This window comes from Gouania willdenowi, chromosome 2, assembly GCF_900634775.1.
Source record: "Gouania willdenowi chromosome 2, fGouWil2.1, whole genome shotgun sequence".
In the NCBI taxonomy this organism is placed as follows: domain Eukaryota; kingdom Metazoa; phylum Chordata; class Actinopteri; order Blenniiformes; family Gobiesocidae; genus Gouania; species Gouania willdenowi.
The window spans coordinates 7,337,045-7,355,535 of NC_041045.1; the positions used below are offsets into that span (position 1 = coordinate 7,337,045).

Consider the following 18,491-nt stretch of genomic DNA (forward strand, 5'->3'; position numbering starts at 1 on the left):
CCTTGATCAATGCTGACTTTGAAAAGCTGAAATCAGCCCAACGTGCTCCTCTGCTGCCCTTAATATAGTAAAGCAGTCATTTTGGACTCATCCTCCTCAGTTTGGGAACAGATAAGTGTGTCGGCCTGCTTGTCAGGAACATAATTTTGGCCTGAAGCCAGCCCGCGCGGCTTAACTTCGCCTGTGAACATCACCTTATTCAGTGAGCAGATGGCGGCGCATGCCTGTGTCCTGGCCAAGGGGATTTTCATGATGATTTAGTCACACAGATCTATGAAGTTCTGCTGCTTTGTTGGGATCACACTAGGGATGTAACGATTCACTCAACTCCCGATACGATTCGATTCACGATACTGGGTTCACGATACGATTCTCTCACGATTTATTTTACAAAAAAGACAAATAATGACTGAAAAATATTCCTTTATTTTTTTGGGGGAAAAAAAAACAGAAAATACTGTACTATTTTCCTTTATTTTTCATTGTCAAAAGAATCCTTTGATAAACTATTTAAAACAATGCAATTTAACTAAAAATAAATCATGAATAAAATGAATAAAGGAATAATACAAATGAAGAAGCCTATTAATTTAAATTCTGGTTCTATAGTAAACAATGCAAAACTGCATAATATTTATTTTTCTTTTTAAAAGTGCAACTAAAAATGTATTTTGTGCCTTAACAATTGGACTTTAAAAAAAACAGTCATTGCATTGTATTTACATCAGATATTTGTTTGGACCAGCAGAGGGCGCTGGTAACCCAGTGGTCGGTTGGCATGTAGTTATTCTAGCAGTGAAGAAGAGATGCTATGCTTGCAGACAGAGCTAATAGGAAAACGTGACTTTTCCAGATATTCACATAATATTACAGATATTCTTTCGGTGCTAAAGGGGCAAGGAATAATTTATGAACATGTTTAAGAGTAGAAGGCGGCCAGAAAGAAAGTAGTAGCAGATACCGCCCGCAGCCTAAACTGTTAAACAAGAGAGGGATAAATATATCGCGCCCTCTGCTGTTTAAAAAAAGTACAGTGATTCAATTTTCAGAATATCGATGTGAACTGTGATACCTATGAATCGATTTTTAACGGCCTTACGATTAATTGTTACATCCCTAGATCATACACGCCAACGCTGCGTTAGTTTGACTTTAACGCGTGTCCGTCTTGTTTTTGTTCCACAGTAAAACCCAGCACAGCTCACTGGACCAGAGTTCTCCTCCACAGACGGGCGTGTCCACCTACAACCACCCTGTGCTTGGGGTCTACAACCCTCGGGATGACTTCCCACTGCGAAAGACTGGTACGCACAAGCCCAAACCATCACATCTAATCAGTTGCGTTCCACTTAGTCACATGCACTTAATGCATTTCCCTTTAAATTTCTAATTTGATTTTATTCTCATCTTTTAGTAGTGAAATGTTGCTCTTTTTCATTAAAAAAGATCCAGCAGCCAACGATACCTTCGAGTCTCTGTTAACAACTTCGATAATTGCTGCGTAAAAAAATCACAGGCACTTGTGGATCTCACTTGAGGGAAACACAAAATATGTACAATTCATTCCGTTGCAAAGCAATTAGTTTAGAGGCTCCCCAAGGCTCTATTCACGGCCCCTTATTGTTTTCAACCTACGCAAAACCCCCCAGGGTCACGACAGGCACTAAACCAACACCTTTTACTCAACACAAACTGGTTTACTGTGCTGCTTTTGATTGTTTTTAGTCGGTTTTAGATTACAGATTTGTTGCTTCAGATTATCAACCAGTATTTGGATTATTTGGGGTCTTTCTTTCTTTCTTTCTTTCTTTCTTTCTTTCTTTCTTTCTTTCTTTCTTTCTTTTTTGTCTTCTTCAACTTGTTGTTCTAGTTCTTGTTCTTCTACAACTTTTTCAACTTCTTCTTCTTCGTCGTCTTTTTCTTCATCTTCTTCAACGTTTCCGTCTTTGTCTTTCTTCTTTTTTCTTAGTCTTCTTCTCCGGCTTTCTTCTTTTTCTTCTATGTGCAAATCCTTCTTCCCATGTGTGGAAAAATCACCAACTTATCTATTGTTAAACTTACAACAAATTTTAAAGACAAACTGTTTTTTGGGGGGGGTTTTTAAACTGTAAAACTTTTAAACTCCTCCCACAATTTTTGCTCAATTGACACCATTATTTCTACTGCTCAACTTCAGACTGTTCTACGCAAATGATACAATTTATACACATTTTTGCCTATATTGCGTAAACATATACGTACATTTTCATTGTTCATTTAAAAAAATTACATCATTTTTGAGTGGAAGTTTGGAATCAGAAATATCTCAAAACCAGATTTTTAAACATCAGTTTTTCTACTTATGGAGCCAATCATCAATTGTTAAAAACAAATTACCAACATCTCCATACTATCAAGATGCCTTTTGCACATTTTCAGATTTCTGTCCGAATAACTGAATTTCTGACAAGTGATGAGTCTTTTCCACTCTTCTTCTTCTATCTTTATATCAACAAACTTATGAATGAACAATGTTAGATTTTGACGTAGCAGATCTAAGGGATTCTACCGCTCAGACTAGAAGCTGTACTCATCTACAGAGCAGCGTGTGTTCCTTTGAATCCTGGACAAACCCTGTCACAGCTCATTAGAAACGCAGAATATGCCACTGGAAAAAAAAACTTCTTCTCTCTTTCCCCGTGATTCACGTCTTCAAACATAGTGAAATACAGTCAAAGCAGCTGTTTACACTGTCAGGTGTGTGTGTGTGTATGTTTGTGTGCATGTGTAAAGCGTGAGCGGTGCGTGCGGCGTTGTAGCCATGAAGCAGCGGTCATCTTACAGTGCAATTATTCACTTAGCGTAGCGGCGGGTGGCTCCTGTTGACTCTGTTGGCTACGACAACACAGACCACAGTTGACACTGGCCCACACAGCCACATTCCAGCCCAGGAGAGCAGAAGAAGAAGTTGAAGAAGAAGAGTAAGTATAAGTTGTTGTTGTGAAGAAAAAGAAGTTGTTGTTTTTCTTGTTGTTGTTGAAGAAGACGAAGAAAAGGAAGTTGTTGAAGAAGAACAAATTGTTGTTGTTAAAGAACAAGAATAAATTGTTGTTCAAAAAGAAGAATCCGTTGTTGTGGACAAAGTTGTTGAAGAAGAAGAAGAAGAAGAGGTTGTTGAAGAATAATTTGTTGAAATAGTTGTTGAAGAATAATCATAACTTGTTGAAGAAGAAGATGAAGTTGTTGTTGAAGAAGAAGACTCTTTGCTAAATCAGAGTTTGGTTGTCAGGGATTTTCTGGAGGGTCACTTCCTGTTTTGCTTTCTAAAAGATGGAGGATTGTGCTTCACAGCAGAGAGAGACGATCATCTGTACCACCCTCATGTTTGCCCTCAGCGATGACGTCCTTCTCAGGGTTTACTTATGCTAATGTCCTCCCTGAAAGCTCTACAGGCTCTTTTTATATCGCCCGCCGGGTCGTAAAGGTCGCAGACTGAATGCCAAGGACTCCCGGCAATGATCAAATGTAGCAACGGCAACGCTTTTAAGCTTGTCTCTGACAGATAGTGACTTTTCTCGTGTTCTACAGTCTTTGTGTCGGTTTGATGACAACAGAGGGATCTCAGCTGAAGTCAGAGATGGAACAGGAGTGAAGGATCTGTTTAGAGTGGCTTTGTAAGCCATTCAGCAAAAGAGTATCCGCGACGTTGTCCCAAAACATGTAGGTGGTCATTCAATAGCATTGGCTACTATTGGTGATTTTTCTAATTTGCATCATAGTTATTCAATCTTAATCAGAGATAAAGTAATCCCGAGTGTTGGACTAGCTTAACAGTAAGGTGTCATTGCTAGTCCGTTTGATATATTTGATATTTTTGTCCCTTACATGTTAGTCGTACATTAAATGAGGCAAAATCACATTTAGATATGAAGGTAAAACCTATTTATCACATCTGAGTAGGAGCCAAAGACGGTATCTATGGGAGTTTTGGAAGCTTGATGCAAATAACTTCTAAACTATCAAAAGTCAATACAATAACAAAACCTTTGAATATAATACCATTAAAGAGGAAATGGTGGGAAAAAGTGGCGTGACATTCCCACTACCAGTCGGTACGTATGAAGTCTTGAGCCACCGCGCATCACTCGGACAAAGCCCTGCATGCCTCCAAAAGGCGAGGGCAGGATGGGAAAGTGTTGAGGCCCTCCGTGTCATTGTGTGCTTTATTAGAGACAAACATGTTTTTTTAGCCTAACTGGGGCAGCCCGTCCTTCACATGGAACCTGGTAACCAAACTGTACGGCTGGTCCATGAACACAAAGCATCATGCAATCTGTCGCCGGGTGAACACGCAACCTTTAACCTCTGTTTGGGGCCCATTTTGGGGCCCCAATACTGTGTTTTTACAGTGATATGATGGGTGCTCATGCTCCCCCCAGGCTTTAAACAAAGACTTAAACACCATGAGTTTATCAGTCCACCAACATGCTACATGCAACATGCAATACACAATAGCTCAAGCCTTAATGAAGCCATGATTAAGTACAGTAGCTAACCTCCATTATTCACAGGTATGAGGTGTTTGTCTAATTTTGTAAGGACCCAAAAGTAAACGTACAAAATAACAGAAATAACAAAAATACACAAAATATCTCCAAAAAACATAGAAAAGTACAAAATGACAAGGAAAAACTAAGGAAAGAAAAACCAAAACTACAAAAAAATCAACAACAAACAGAAAAACACAAAATGACAACAAAAATATACTGTACCAAAAGACAAGGAAACACAAAAACTCACAAAAAACTACTGCAAAAATGCACAAAAACAACAACAGAAATACACATGAAACAATCCCAAAACACAAAATGAGGACAAAAATCATAAAACAATTCTTGAATTTAAATAAATGGAAGGTTCATATTTCATAGTACATTACACATTTTGTTCACCGTTATTCCATTTTTGAGAATATGTTTCTCAGAATGGACTTTGTTCTCCAGGTGAGCTAGATTTCTAACTGCATCAAACAAAAACAGAACAAGTGTGCTTGTGTGACGACCCGGGTCAGCAGCGTACTGCTTTGATGTCTATCAATGTGTGAATGAATAGTAAAGATATTCACTGACTGCTGATTGGCAGGAGAAACATTGAGTTTGTCCAAGACTGCTGGATCCTAGGTGATGTGCCTTTTCCCTTTTACCCATTCACGAGTCTGTGGCAGCATGGACAAAAGACCAATGGAGGACTTCAGTTCCCAAATTGAAGCTAATTGCTTTTTTGCTGTGATGTCTGAGAAAAAGTATCAAATTGGCTTGTACCGTAGCATGTAAATAAGGGGCTTGTGCTCCAAATAAATAGCAGTGAGAAAAAGGCTGGGTTTCATAAAGGTGAGGTGAAAAGTGCTTCATGACACGGCAGCGATGTGTGGAGCTCCTGGTTAAAGCTGAAAGCCTTGACTTTGTTTCTTTGTTCGAAAAAACCAGGATCTGCCAGTAATCAAAGCGAGGGGTGGGCTGTTTAATGATGAGATTGTGCTCAGCGAGGCAAACTCACTGTCGTGACCAACAGGAAGGACCTTCTCTTTCTTCGAAAGGCAACAAGAACCAATTCTCCCTGAAGGTCACTGTAATCTCCTCTGTCTCTCAAAGATAATTGGTCACTTAGCAACACTGTGTGAGTTGCCAATTTAGCGACTTTTCGGACCCCAATAGCGACTCTTTTATAAAAGCGACTAAATCTACTTTGATTTCCTGACATGTTTTGCCTGTCAACTGGCAGTCTTCATCAGAGGTGTCTGCTTTGATGTTTTTTTGACTTCCGCGTAATAATTCTAGCAAGACATTTTGTCTTCTCTTTGAATAATATGGTATGGTTTAATTTATATGAAAATTTACTTTATCTCCTGTCAGTCTTCTCCAGAGGTGTCTGCTGTTTGCTTTGATGTGTTCCCAATACAGTTTCCATGTCACTTCTACGTCATTTTCTACTTTTTTTTGGCGTATTAATTCCAGCAAGTTAATTTTGTCTTCCTTTTGAATAAGATGTTAAAGTTTCATTTATTCAGACAACTTTTTTTCTAGAAATTCACTTTGATCTCCTGACATGTTTCGACAGTCAACTGCCAGTCTTCTTCAGAGGCGTTTGCTGATGGCTTTGATGTGTTCCCAATACCGATCCACGTCACGTTTACATCATTTTATACTTTTCATTTTCATCATATTTCCCTATTTAAATGACTTTACTGGCTATTAAACGTCCAAAAATAAATAAGGCTGAGAGAGTTTTATATGCTTCAGATACTTTGCGAAAACTAGACAGTTGCGCTGAAATTACGTAAGATTTTTTGTCACAAGAACAACTTTGGTTTTTATTTTAGATTTGAATGGGGTCATAATAATCTAAAACTAATAATTGAAAACACACTTGAATGACATGTTCAATAAATAACGAATTGGATTTTAAACAGCATTATGGGCAGAATTGGACTTATTTGTTCGTCTGTCACATTTTACAGACACTCTATCACCATTTTTCTGGTAAAAAATGCGTGTGAATGCATGATATTGTCCCAAAACGTGCATTTGAGGTATTTTCCTGACATGTTTGGGGCCGATTTTAAGTAAAGGGGCGCCCTACATCTTGGCTATGTGCTTTTCTTCTTTCTCTATCCATGTCGCCTTCTAGCGACTATTGGGAACGCCGATGATGACATTCATTTCCGGGGAGTTGGCATCTCTGTGCTCACAGTTTGTTTCTCGTCTTTTTTTTTTAGCCTCGGAGCCCAACCTGAAGCTGCGCTCCCGTCTGAAGCAGAAGGTTAGCGAGCGCAGGAGCAGCCCTCTGCTGCGACGCCGCGACAGCCCCATCACCACCGCCAAGAAACGCTCACTGGACATGGCCGGTAAGGGACGCACGAACATCCATCCAAAAAGACGTGACACTGTTACATCGAGTTTCTGTCCAAACACCTCCGATTCTAAACCTTCGTTGAGTTTGTATAGATTATTTATTTATATATAATTTTTTGTCCTAGACTCGGCTTGCAACAGTGCCCCCGGATCAGGCCCAAGCTCCCCCAACAACAGCTCCAACAACATCCCCAATGAGAACGGCACTGTGTCCATCTCCAACAACACAGAGGTAACAAAGACTCGTCCAGAAACTCCAGTTCCTTTCATTTATACATTAAAATAACCATTTTCCAGTTCATCAGACCTGATTTAAACAAGGAGCACTTCAATAGTGAGGGTAATCATGGAAATGGGCTTCACCTGAGTGAGGACGGGGAATGCGAGGGGGCTCTGACGAGACAGGGGGTACAATACAGAAGGGGGGTATGACACACACGCCAAACACAATAACTAACAACCAGAAACTTTAAAAATTAAAAATGTAATTAAATGAATTAAATAAAAAACAGATTAAGAGGAAACATTGACAGTAATGTGGAGACCTCACGTTACTAGAAGTTAAAATACAGATAATGACAAGTAAGTATTGAATAAATAAATACACACAAAAAGTAATTGTATTGATATCCTGTGGGTGGTGGTTTGAATTTTCAAGAGGAAATCCAAAAAAATTTAATTCATGCAAATTAAACCTATTGAAACGTATTATCATTATTTCATTAATATTTACTTTCTCGTATTTATTTTTATATTGTTATTTTTTACTATTTATTTTTTTTAAATCATAATTTCATTTTTAAAATCATTATTGTTAAAGTTGTTGTTTCGAGTTGTGTTAGTAATAGCCGTAGTGTTGGTTCACGTTTTTAAAATACATTTATTACATCATGCATTACAATTTACATAATAACGTCTATAGAGTTTATAAACTATTTAAGGAAAGGGTAAATGAGTAAAGTTAAGGGAAGTTCAACTTTAGATAAAAATGGTGCCTCTGCACCATCACCATAATAATAATAATAAATCTAAGTTGTTAAAGCTTGTGTTTTGTGGGTACAATCAGAGAAAAGAGACAGAATAGAGATTTATTTGCAGGCTGTAGCGTGCACGGATGTCCTGCCTCTAACCACGATGCTGAGATGCTCTATGTAGCAGCCATTAGCGCGGTGGAGGCTCACGCCGCCAACAGTTTTATCTCACGTGCGGACTTGGATTAATCATTTAAATGCGTTACTTTCCAGTCGTCCCTGGCCCAGAGGCTGTGCGGTGGTGGCGCTGAGCGTGGCTCCGTCAACCAGCTGTCCCTCTACACTTCCCCGTCTCTACCCAACATCACCCTGGGGCTGCCCGCCACCGCCACGGCCACCGCCGCCTCCAATGTGAGACCACCTCCAAATCAGCTTTGCTCTAATCTGAAAGGAGTTATTGATGATCCATACATACATGCATACACTACCAGTCAAAACACCATACTTCTTCCAGTTCTTTATTGTGTCATTGCACTCTGAAATGAAAGTATAGAACAAATAAGCAATTTGAGGTGAAAAAGAAATCAATTTATAGACCAGTGTATAGAACAGAGGGGGTTGGAAGTAAGCAAGAAAAATTAGAACACCTGTATGAATAGCACCAGCTTTCAAGGCTGATTCTACCTTCATTGCTGCAGAACAGTTTTAAATTGTTAACCCACTTTGTGTTTCCTGAAAAATTTCTATAATTCTGAAATGTACATTATTTTTCAGTTTTGGGTAACTAAACCTATTTTTTAACCTCTAGCTGTTCAGTTCTTACCTTTGTACCTTTTTAAGCTATTCGTTGGACTTGCACGATTTGAATTGCAATAAATAACTGGAAAAATTAGGGTGTTCTAAAACTTTTGATCGGTAGTGTAAATATACATATATTTTTAATATAGGTATTTATAATATTGTTTATTCTTTTTTCCTCTTTTCCCTTTTTTTGAAAAAAAGGAGACAATTATTATTGACAATATATATGTATATTTTCTTTTTTCCTGCTTTATTCTCCTTTTCTTTTTTTTCCCTCTTTTCCTTCTCCTTTTTCCCCCTTTTTTGAAGAAAAGAAAAGAGAAAAAAGAAAAACAAATTTTAATTAAATTTTTTCTTTAATTTTTTTCCCCTTCGTCCCCCTCTTCTTCTCTTTTTTTTCTCATTCTTTTGCTTTTCTGTTTTTCCTCCTTTTTTTAATCCTTTTTTCTTTTTCTTTTTGAGAAAAAAATGAGAGAGAAAAATAAGAAAAAAAGCAAAATTATTGACAAAATATAACTCCTGACTTTATCTGTTTAGGTGACGTCCGCCCAGCAGGATGGAGGCCTGCAGCCCGCCCTCTCCTTCAGCCCTCCCTTCATGTCCGGGGGCCACCTGACGCCCTACCTGGGCGAGGCTGGGGCTGGGACGGGCGGACACGGCGCTCACAGCCCTCTACTGCAGCACATGGTGCTGATGGAGCAGAGTCCTGCCCAGAGCCCTCTGGTGACAGGTACAGGCATGTGTGTGTGTGTGTGTGTGTGTGTGTGTCATACTGACAGACGTCCATCTAATGAGCCCCTTTCATACGTAGGCGTGTGTGACATGCTCGCATTGTGCGACCTTTTCCCATCGGCTTGTTCCTTCACTAGCATCCCGTCACTGCTACTTCCACACACTCAGCAGTGACGCACATGTTGGTTCAAGGACTGAACACACACACATACACGTTGCACACACACACACACACACACACACACAGATCAGAGTTAATTTTGTTGACTTATATCAACACAAACTACATCCAGAGGTGAAAGTAATGGATTACAAGTACTCACGTTGCTGTATTTAAGTTGCTTTTATGGGTACTTGTGCTATTTGGAGTATATTTCTAAATCAGTCATTTTACTTGTACCTGAGTACTTTTTAAAAGAAATCAAGTAATTTGTTACATTTCTACACCCAACAGTTACTAAGTAAATTATATTTTCTTGTTTTAAAATGACAAACAGACATTGTGAAACTACAAAAAATGAAATGACCAGACAACGTTCAAATGCATCACATCATAGCCGACCAATCAGATTAAATGTAATGTACGGTACGAAAACAGCATTGTGAATGGAGGTTATTTTCTCACTTTTAGAGTTCATAAATTTAGCTATAAATTCATATTTTTTTTTTTTTTTAATTTTCAATTGAACTCATTGGTGTTATTTTATTTTCAAAAATAATTTTTGTCAATTTATACAGATGACTGTTGAAAATAAAGTGGCGCTTTGATGTTTCCTTTGAAGTTTTCTTGACCTCCTTGGAGCAATTCCAGCAAGATCGTCTTTGTATGTTAAGGTTTAATTTTTTCAGACGACAACTCTTACCTAAGAAATCCACTTTGATCGGCTTTGAAGCGATCAGCAGACGCCTCTGATTAAGACTGGCAGTTGACAGTCGAAACATGTCAGGAGATCAAAGGGGAAAGTAAGAGTCGTCTGAATAAATGAAACCGTAACATTCTTAAGTTACATTTCAGAAAGACAGACACATGCTCCATATTCAAACTCTATTTCCAATCTCTGCGTCCTGTGCAACACAGAATCTAAACTGTGTCGTCGGCGGTTTTTAATCCCTTCATGTTATGCACACTAATCAAGTTTCTCACATCATTAGCAGTGGCAGCGAGCGGGGCTTTTTTTTCTTTTTTACTTTTCTCACCACATGACACATTACAAACGGCTGCAGATCTGCGCCGTAGTCAGATTTTATCATCACAATGGCTCAGTCACAGTATGGCGGCACATATGGTGGGTTTTTCGGTTCAGTCGTACATCTGCTCGCTCATTTCACACCACGCGTTTATGACTAAAACTAGGAAAGCATTTCTTATGGTTATTAGTTTGTGGAGTCGTCCTCAGAAGTTCATCTGTGTAAGATCAGGGGTTCTCAACTTTGGGGTCGAGAGACACTGGGAAAGGGTCGCCAGATTCCTTCAAGAAACTAAGAATGTTTTTATTTTTTCACAATTTGACCCTTTTCTTGCTTATTTTTACCCTTTTTCTGCAACTACACCGAACTTGCCATATTTCAACCTATTTTCATCACTTTTTCTTTCCATATTTTTGCGCCTTCTAATGCATTTTTGCTACATTACGTTCATTCCTGCCACTTATCCATCAAATGTCAATGGCTTTTCTGCACTTTTTCCACTTTCAAGACATTTTCGACACTAATAAACCATTTCCACCACTTTTCCCACCTAATGTTGCATATGTTGACCCATTACTTTTCACCACAATTCATGCTAGTTTTTGCCAATTTAAGTACATTCACTTTCTGTCATTCCCAATTATTTGTCGGTTTAAACTAATTATTTCTACTAATTGATCCAATATTGACAATTTGAACCCTTTTTTCCACTCTAATTTGCAACTTCTAACCAATTTCTGTGGTATTTCCTCCATTTTTGGTCACTTTTAACCCATTTTTATTTCTGATTAAAATAAGGATTTACATCTTTAAAATTACTATATACTATGGCGCAAATAATAATATTAAACTTACTGGATAACAGTGGACATTATTCAGTTAAATAATAAATGTGATTATCACAGATTCATAGAACAATGGCCCATCATTTTGCTGACTTTATGGATGGACCCCTAAAAGCTCTCCCCTTTATTCCCCCTTATAGATGGCCCTGTCTTGCTTTTGAATTTTATTTTGAAAACCTACACAAACAAACCAAAAGTGTCCTTCCTGTTTGTCTCCCAGGTGTGAGCGGCCTCTCCATGCCATCGGCGGCCTCTATAGCCAAGCTGCAGAGGCAGCACCGGCCCCTGGGGCGCACCCAGTCGGCCCCGCTGCCCCAGGGGAGCGCGGCCCAGGCCCACGCCCAGGCCCTGGCCCTGCAGCAGCTGGTGGTCCAGCAGCAGCACCAGCAGTTCCTGGAGAAGCACAAGCAGCAGTTCCAGCAGCAGCAGCTCCACCTCAACAAGGTAAGAGTTCAGTAATTGTGTAATTGATAATTAATTACAATTATGGCATAGATTTCATCTTAAGTGTAATTTTAAAAATCTGTCTCCATTGTAATCGTAATTGAATTTGAACTGAGTAAACATAATTTACTTTGTAATTGGGATTATCATGGAAATTTAATAAAAACTTTCAATTACAATTTATTTAAATGCAAAACAGGTCTAATATTTGTTAAGTAGTTAACAAATATTAAAATACTAAGTTTTCCCACTACACTCATACAGGTGGTAAGGGTTAGAATATGATATAGGATATAATAGAAGTTTTTTTTTTTAATAGGGACGATTTAATTTTTACAGAGTGACAGTACCTGTGAATGTAACTGGTGTTTTGAAGAGTTTATAGTTATTGTTCAAATCCAACTCTTGTCCCTAGTTGGGATGAAATATTATAATAAATGCAAAATGTAAACACAAAGATGTTAATAAATGACATACAATCATCACAACGCTACGTGAATAAAAGTTAGTAAAATCATAATTTATTTATTTATTAATTTATTTGATAGGGACAAGTGTGAACAATGAACATGTATCAACATTTAGAGCCAAGGCTAATTTACAACGTTCATCCCTAGAAGGGCTTTTTAAATGCACATAGAAAATACAGAATACAGAAAATACATTTAACGTTGCATTAATTACACAAAAGAAGTGCATTTGAGTGCAATCTAAAAATGATTACACACTTGGTTTCTTTTTAAAACACGCTTTAGTTCGTTTTTAAAAGCCCCCATATCTATGTCCTGTTTCAGCTCAGGAATCAACGAGTTCCAGAGTTTCGGGCACTAAATTGAACTTTAACTTAATTGTAATTGACTTTCTAGGGAAAAATGATAATTATTTATTTGATTTTGGGAAAAAAAAGTTATCATAATCATAATTGAATTGTAATGGAACGTGGAGAATTTGGAAACTTATTTGTAATTGAAAAATGCAATTGACCCCCACCTTGTTTTGGGGTATTTACAACACAACTGAACTGCTGCCTGTGTAATATATTTACGTGCGTGTTAGTCAGGTGTAGTAGCGTAGTTTGCGTGGGAAGCAGCCGGCTGCGTGTCGCCCTTTTCTCTTTCCTCTCTGTAGTATTTCTGTTAGCGAGTGGGCGGAGGCAGGTACGGGGTTAACGTGTGTAGCAGCGAGCCTTTGTATGCGCGCCTTCTGCCACTGTGTACAAGACGGTTGCCACGGACACCCAAGTAACCGCTTGCTGCCATGACAACAGAGCGGAAGCCTGCGCCGTACATGGGCACGCAGGAAGCCAGCGGCCGCTTTGCTCTGGATGCTCTCACCTACTCGCTGGAGGAGAGGTGGGAGGATGAAACGAGGGATTTCCTCTTCCTCCTCCTCCTCACCCTCCGCCCCCGCGCTGCTCCGCTCGCTCTCACTCCCTCCATTTGTTGTAGAGCTCTCAAGTGGCAGCACTTCACACAAACACCTCAAGAACAGCCGACGGCCGGCCAAGGATAGATGATGCAGTTTTGTAAGCAACGACCAATTTTACCTTTTTACTCGCTTTGATTTTTAATGAAACACTGGATAAACATTTATTATAATTGATCAATTATATCGTATTAAATAATAGAATTAAATTATATTATAAGGAGTTTAATCTGTTTCTTTTTAAGTCTTATGACTCACTGACAAATGACCATTAATTTCGATCAGAGGTTCTCAACTGGACCCACTTTTTGCGACACATATTAAATCGCGACCCACTTTTTTTTTTCTTTTTTTTTTTAGAATTCAACCAATGAAATTTTGTTTTTCAAAAATAAATGTTGAAAACACACATATATGATCTTTTTTAAAACATAAATCTACATATTTTCCTGTGCAACACGCATTTCACAGCATGCCTGTCAAAAGAAAGTTTCTTTCAAAATAAAATACAAGTCCAACATGAGAGACATAAAGCATTTATTTATTTTTGACCAGCTGTCCGTGACCCGCCCAGTATAGGTCCGCGGCCCACTTTTGGGTCCCTACCCAACAGTTGATAATCGCTGATTTAGATTACTTCAGCATATTCCTTTAAATGACACCCAAACTGCTGTGGATTTTTTATTAAATCACTTATAGACATAGGCCAAATTTGTCATTTGTCAAAATTTTGTGCGGACCTCCAAAGTAAATGCAGAGAAACATGTCAAAGGATAACAAAGTTACAGAAAAATGCACATAATGATCACTGAAATACACCAAGAAGGATGACAAAACATGCAAGGGGACAACAACAGACACACCCAAAACAGCCAAAATACACAATGACTTCAAGAAATACTACCAAAATTACAACAAAAAAAAAACACGTTAAAGCAACATTTTTGTGGCCCCACTATGATAAAAGTTGCACGTTGTAGTGGAAATGTTTACATAATTTACTTTTATTTTGAAAATCACCAACTTAATCATAGTTTTGGCTTAATATATAATAAAAAAGAGTTTGACCAATTTTTAGTCAAAAAAGAGGTTAAGACATTTTGTGGAAATGTATTCAAAATATAAACGTTGAAACATAACTGGTATCTTAGTATTTTAGGCAGTGACGACATTTTTTTGGGGGTATTTTCTCTTATTTTTCTATGAAAACATCTCAACAGAATGATGTTCTTCTCCAGATATGAGCTTGTATATCAGACCAAAATGATCCATTTTGTTAACATCGGACAGAGAATTTGTTCATGTTTACAGGAGTTATGGTGCGCTCTAGAGCTTAAGGGTTTGAGAAAATGTAATGTAAAAATTGACCATATCTTTTGTTTCTGTAGAGTTGGAGTTTTGACCAAAGATCCTGGTGTGAGTTAATGTTTGGCTTCTTCAAAGTGCGACTTTTTAATGAAAAACTTTAAAAACATTCAAAGTCTCTTACAGTTTTTTGTTTATATCATTGAATTAATTTTTGGACCGAGTTTCCAGAGGAAGGTCATAGATTTAGCTGAAATTTGACGACAAGTCCGCATAATGTCTGTTGCTTGAGTTGTATTTGTTCAAAAAGAAATTCCAAGAAGTTAAAAATGTGATGCAATGAATCAAACTAATGGAAACAGAAGGAGAAGAGAGATTAAACCTTGTGTTTTATTGACAATCCCAACAGTGTGAAGCAGCGAAACTTAACAAAGTAAACTTATTTTACCAACAAACTTTTAAGCACTTTTCAATTTTTAATATATATACAAGGGTAAGAGATTAGTCATCCTATTACATGGTAGGATTATGACTTGTTAAGTTTAACTTCGAGTCACTTTTGTGAACAGTTTGAAAGAAACGCAGCAGTGTGAGGCTGTGTTATTTTAAAAGAAAAGAAAAGAAAAGGATTCTGGGAAAGTGCAGCAGAGGCACATTGGGGTCAGGGGGTGGGGCATGGGGGGGTTGAAGTTGAAAAGAGGCGGTACTGAGAAGTCTGTTTTGATGCGATGAAGACGAGAACAGTGAAGTGGCGGGGGATCGGACGGAGTTCAGTGAATACTCTGACGTCAATGATGTCTCCTGGCACCGTGCCAGTAGACCCTGAGGTTTCACAACACGCCCGCGCACACGCACACACACACACACACACACACACACACACACACACACACACACAGACTTTAGTAAACTTACCCAATTCCCGATAATTCCAGAACCACAGTTTAAAATAACCCAAAAACATGAAAAGATGTAGTTTATACTTTATTTCGGGGGGTTTTTTTTGACTCTAAGTACCCCCTTTTCTCTACAGTTTGAATCCATGTACCCCTTTAAGCTTGACGAGAACATTTTGCTCTGAATTCAGTGAAAAAATATACTATAGAACATAATGATGGAATGAATGAGTGATAACACACACTTTAAAGAATCTCATTTTGTAAATAAGTGGAATGAAACAGTATTTAGTGTCTTCTGAATATAGTTATTTCTATTGTTTTTATCATTTACGTTCATTTCCCTCCTGATGTGTTGTAAAGACTGACCCTTATATGTTCAGTTTATGTTCTAATCAAGATCATTTCTATCATCGTTTTGTGTGTTTTGTTGTTGTTTTGTGAGTTTCTGGTAATATTTAGTATTATTGTCATTTGTAACTCAAAATAAACGTTATAAAAAGTATTTTGAATGCTTGGAAGTACAAACTAGGACACCTTAATGCTGAAATTACCACCTATAATCTACAGCCCATTGGAGATTGAACTGGTCCATATTTGGCCCCTGATATAAAATGAGTTTGACACCCCTCCAGGCTATGTTACTGAATGAGTTTCTTGCACATGTATGCTCACACATCTGTGGAGTAGCTGAGTCTCACCGTCAGAAACACTTTTACAAACATTGTGGAGGCGAGCTCTCGGGAGCCCATTGAACGCTCTACGTGAATGAACAGAACTGAATCACTGCTCTGTCAACACTAGGCCCCAGACTGAGTGGATGAAAAGCGGCGCAGTGGGGAAACACTGTACGCTGCACTTCATCCACAACACATTCTGCCCCCGGAGTCCAGTCAACGGAGCGGCTACTCGCACTCAATTAGAGCCGATAGCTTTGGACTGAGCAGGACACCAATCTGACTGAGCTGTCCAAATTAAAGCTTGTTAAAAGAAGAAAAGAGTGATTTGGCGGCGCTTTGTGAAGGGCTTTTCTCACTTCTCTGTGCCCCCCCCCTTCCCTGCAGATGATGGCCAAGCCCGGCGACTCACCTGTGGGCCGCCAGCACCAGAGCCACCCCGAGGAGACGGAGGAGGAGCTTCGGGAGCACCAGGACGGAGGCTCGCTGCCATTAGGGGTCACCATCAAACAGGAGCCCCCCGACCCGCAGGAGCTGCAGGAAGAGGTGCTGCAGCAGCACAGGGAGAGGGAGCGGCAGGCTGAGCAGGAGCTGCTCTTTAGACAGGTAGAAAAAAACTTCCTGAGTTCACTTTAGATCAGGGGTGCCCAATCCTGGTCCTCAAGAGCCCCTATCCAGCATGTTTTAGATGTTTCCCTCTTCCAACACACCTGATTCAAATGATTAACTCATCATCAAGCTCTGCAGAAGCCTGATAACGATCCTGGAAACATCTAAAACATGCTGGATAGTGGCCCTCTTGGACCAGGGTTGGGCACCCCTGCTTTAGATGAACAGAGAGAAAATACTTTGTTTGCTGCCATCTGTTGGCCTTAAGTGGTATCTCTGTGTAATAATTCCAGCAAGTTAATTTTGTCGTCAAAACTGTGTTCAAGCATTGGACACATCAAAGTGATCAGATGCCGGCAGCAGAGGCCTTTAAAGAAAACTGACGGTTGACAGTCAAGACATGTCGGAAGATCAAAATAAACTCCCTTAAAAAAGTTAACATATTACTCAAAAAGAAGACAAAAATGTGTCCAAGCATTGGACACATCAAAGCAATCAGCAGACGCCTCTTAAGAAGACTGGCAGACAGTCGAAACATGTCATGAGATCAAAGTAAACTTCCTGAAAAAAGTTAACATATTACTCAAAAAGAAGACAAAAATGTGTCCAAGCATTGGATACATCAAAGTGATCATAATACGCCTCTAAAGAAGACTGGCAGTTGACAGTCGAATTATGTCAGGAGATCAAATTAAACTTCCTGAAAAAAGATGTCTGATTAAATGAAACTTTAACATATTTATTAAAAAAAAAGATACAAAATGAATTGCTAGAATTATAACGCGGAAGCCATGGATGAAAATGTGTCCAAGCATTGGACACATCGAAGCGATCATTAGATGCTTCTGAAGTAGACTGGCAGTTGACAGTCGAAACATGTCAGGAGATCAAAGTAAACTTCCTGAAAAAGTACTGAATTAAAAGAAACCTAAAAATAGCAATCAGCCACTGCCTCTGAAGAACACTTGCAGGTGACAGTCAATCAATTTTGTCAGGAGATCAAAGTAAACTTCCTGAAAAACAATATTAAACCTTAAAAGATTATTCAAAAAGAAGACGAAATGAACTTGCTGGAATTATTACGAGGAAGTCATGGACAAAAATCAAAGCAATCAGCGGACGCCTCTGAAGAAGACTGGCAGTTTACAGTCAAAACATATCAGGAGATCAATGTAAACATCCTGAAAAATAATAATGGTATCTGCGTGTGTTGGAGCAGCAGGCGCTGTTATTGGAGCAGCAGCGAATCCACCAGCTCAGAAACTACCAGGCGTCCATGGAGGCCGCTGGTCTGTCCATCTCTTTCCCAGGTCACCGTCCTCTGTCCCGGGCACAGTCGTCCCCGGCCTCAGCGTCCTCCTTCTCCATCCCGGCGCCCGACCCATCCGTCAAGCCGCGTTTCACCACAGGTCTTTCTTTATCTCAAAGTTTTCTCTCCCACATTCAAACGTGCTGTAATATGACTATTTTGTTTTGGTGCTCTCTCAGGCCTGGTGTACGACTCTCTGATGCAGAAGCACCAGTGCATGTGTGGAAACACCAACAGCCACCCGGAGCACGCGGGACGCATTCAGAGCATCTGGTCACGTCTGCAGGAGACGGGACTCAGGGCGCAGTGTGAGGTGTGTATGTGTGTGTATGAGGAGGAAGCCTTATTCTGTAAACAAACAGCAGCATTGATCTATGCCTAGCTGTAGCGTTAACGTTA

General features: G+C 39.2%; 1 protein-coding gene across 4 annotated transcripts in view; it reads left to right on the plus strand.

Annotated features, from left to right (window-relative positions):
- Positions 1 to 18,491, plus strand: part of LOC114477166 (histone deacetylase 4-like) — a 66,490-nt gene that overhangs the window by 37,766 nt on the left and 10,233 nt on the right. For all 4 annotated transcript variants that reach the window (XM_028469332.1, XM_028469341.1, XM_028469321.1 and 1 more), the window contains 9 exons: positions 1,186 to 1,304; positions 6,755 to 6,883; positions 7,016 to 7,122; positions 8,135 to 8,272; positions 9,200 to 9,392; positions 11,648 to 11,871; positions 16,562 to 16,780; positions 18,003 to 18,192; positions 18,272 to 18,405. In XM_028469332.1, the coding sequence (XP_028325133.1) occupies positions 1,186 to 1,304; positions 6,755 to 6,883; positions 7,016 to 7,122; positions 8,135 to 8,272; positions 9,200 to 9,392; positions 11,648 to 11,871; positions 16,562 to 16,780; positions 18,003 to 18,192; positions 18,272 to 18,405 (1,453 nt within the window). The remainder of the gene's footprint in view (positions 1 to 1,185; positions 1,305 to 6,754; positions 6,884 to 7,015; positions 7,123 to 8,134; positions 8,273 to 9,199; positions 9,393 to 11,647; positions 11,872 to 16,561; positions 16,781 to 18,002; positions 18,193 to 18,271; positions 18,406 to 18,491) is intronic.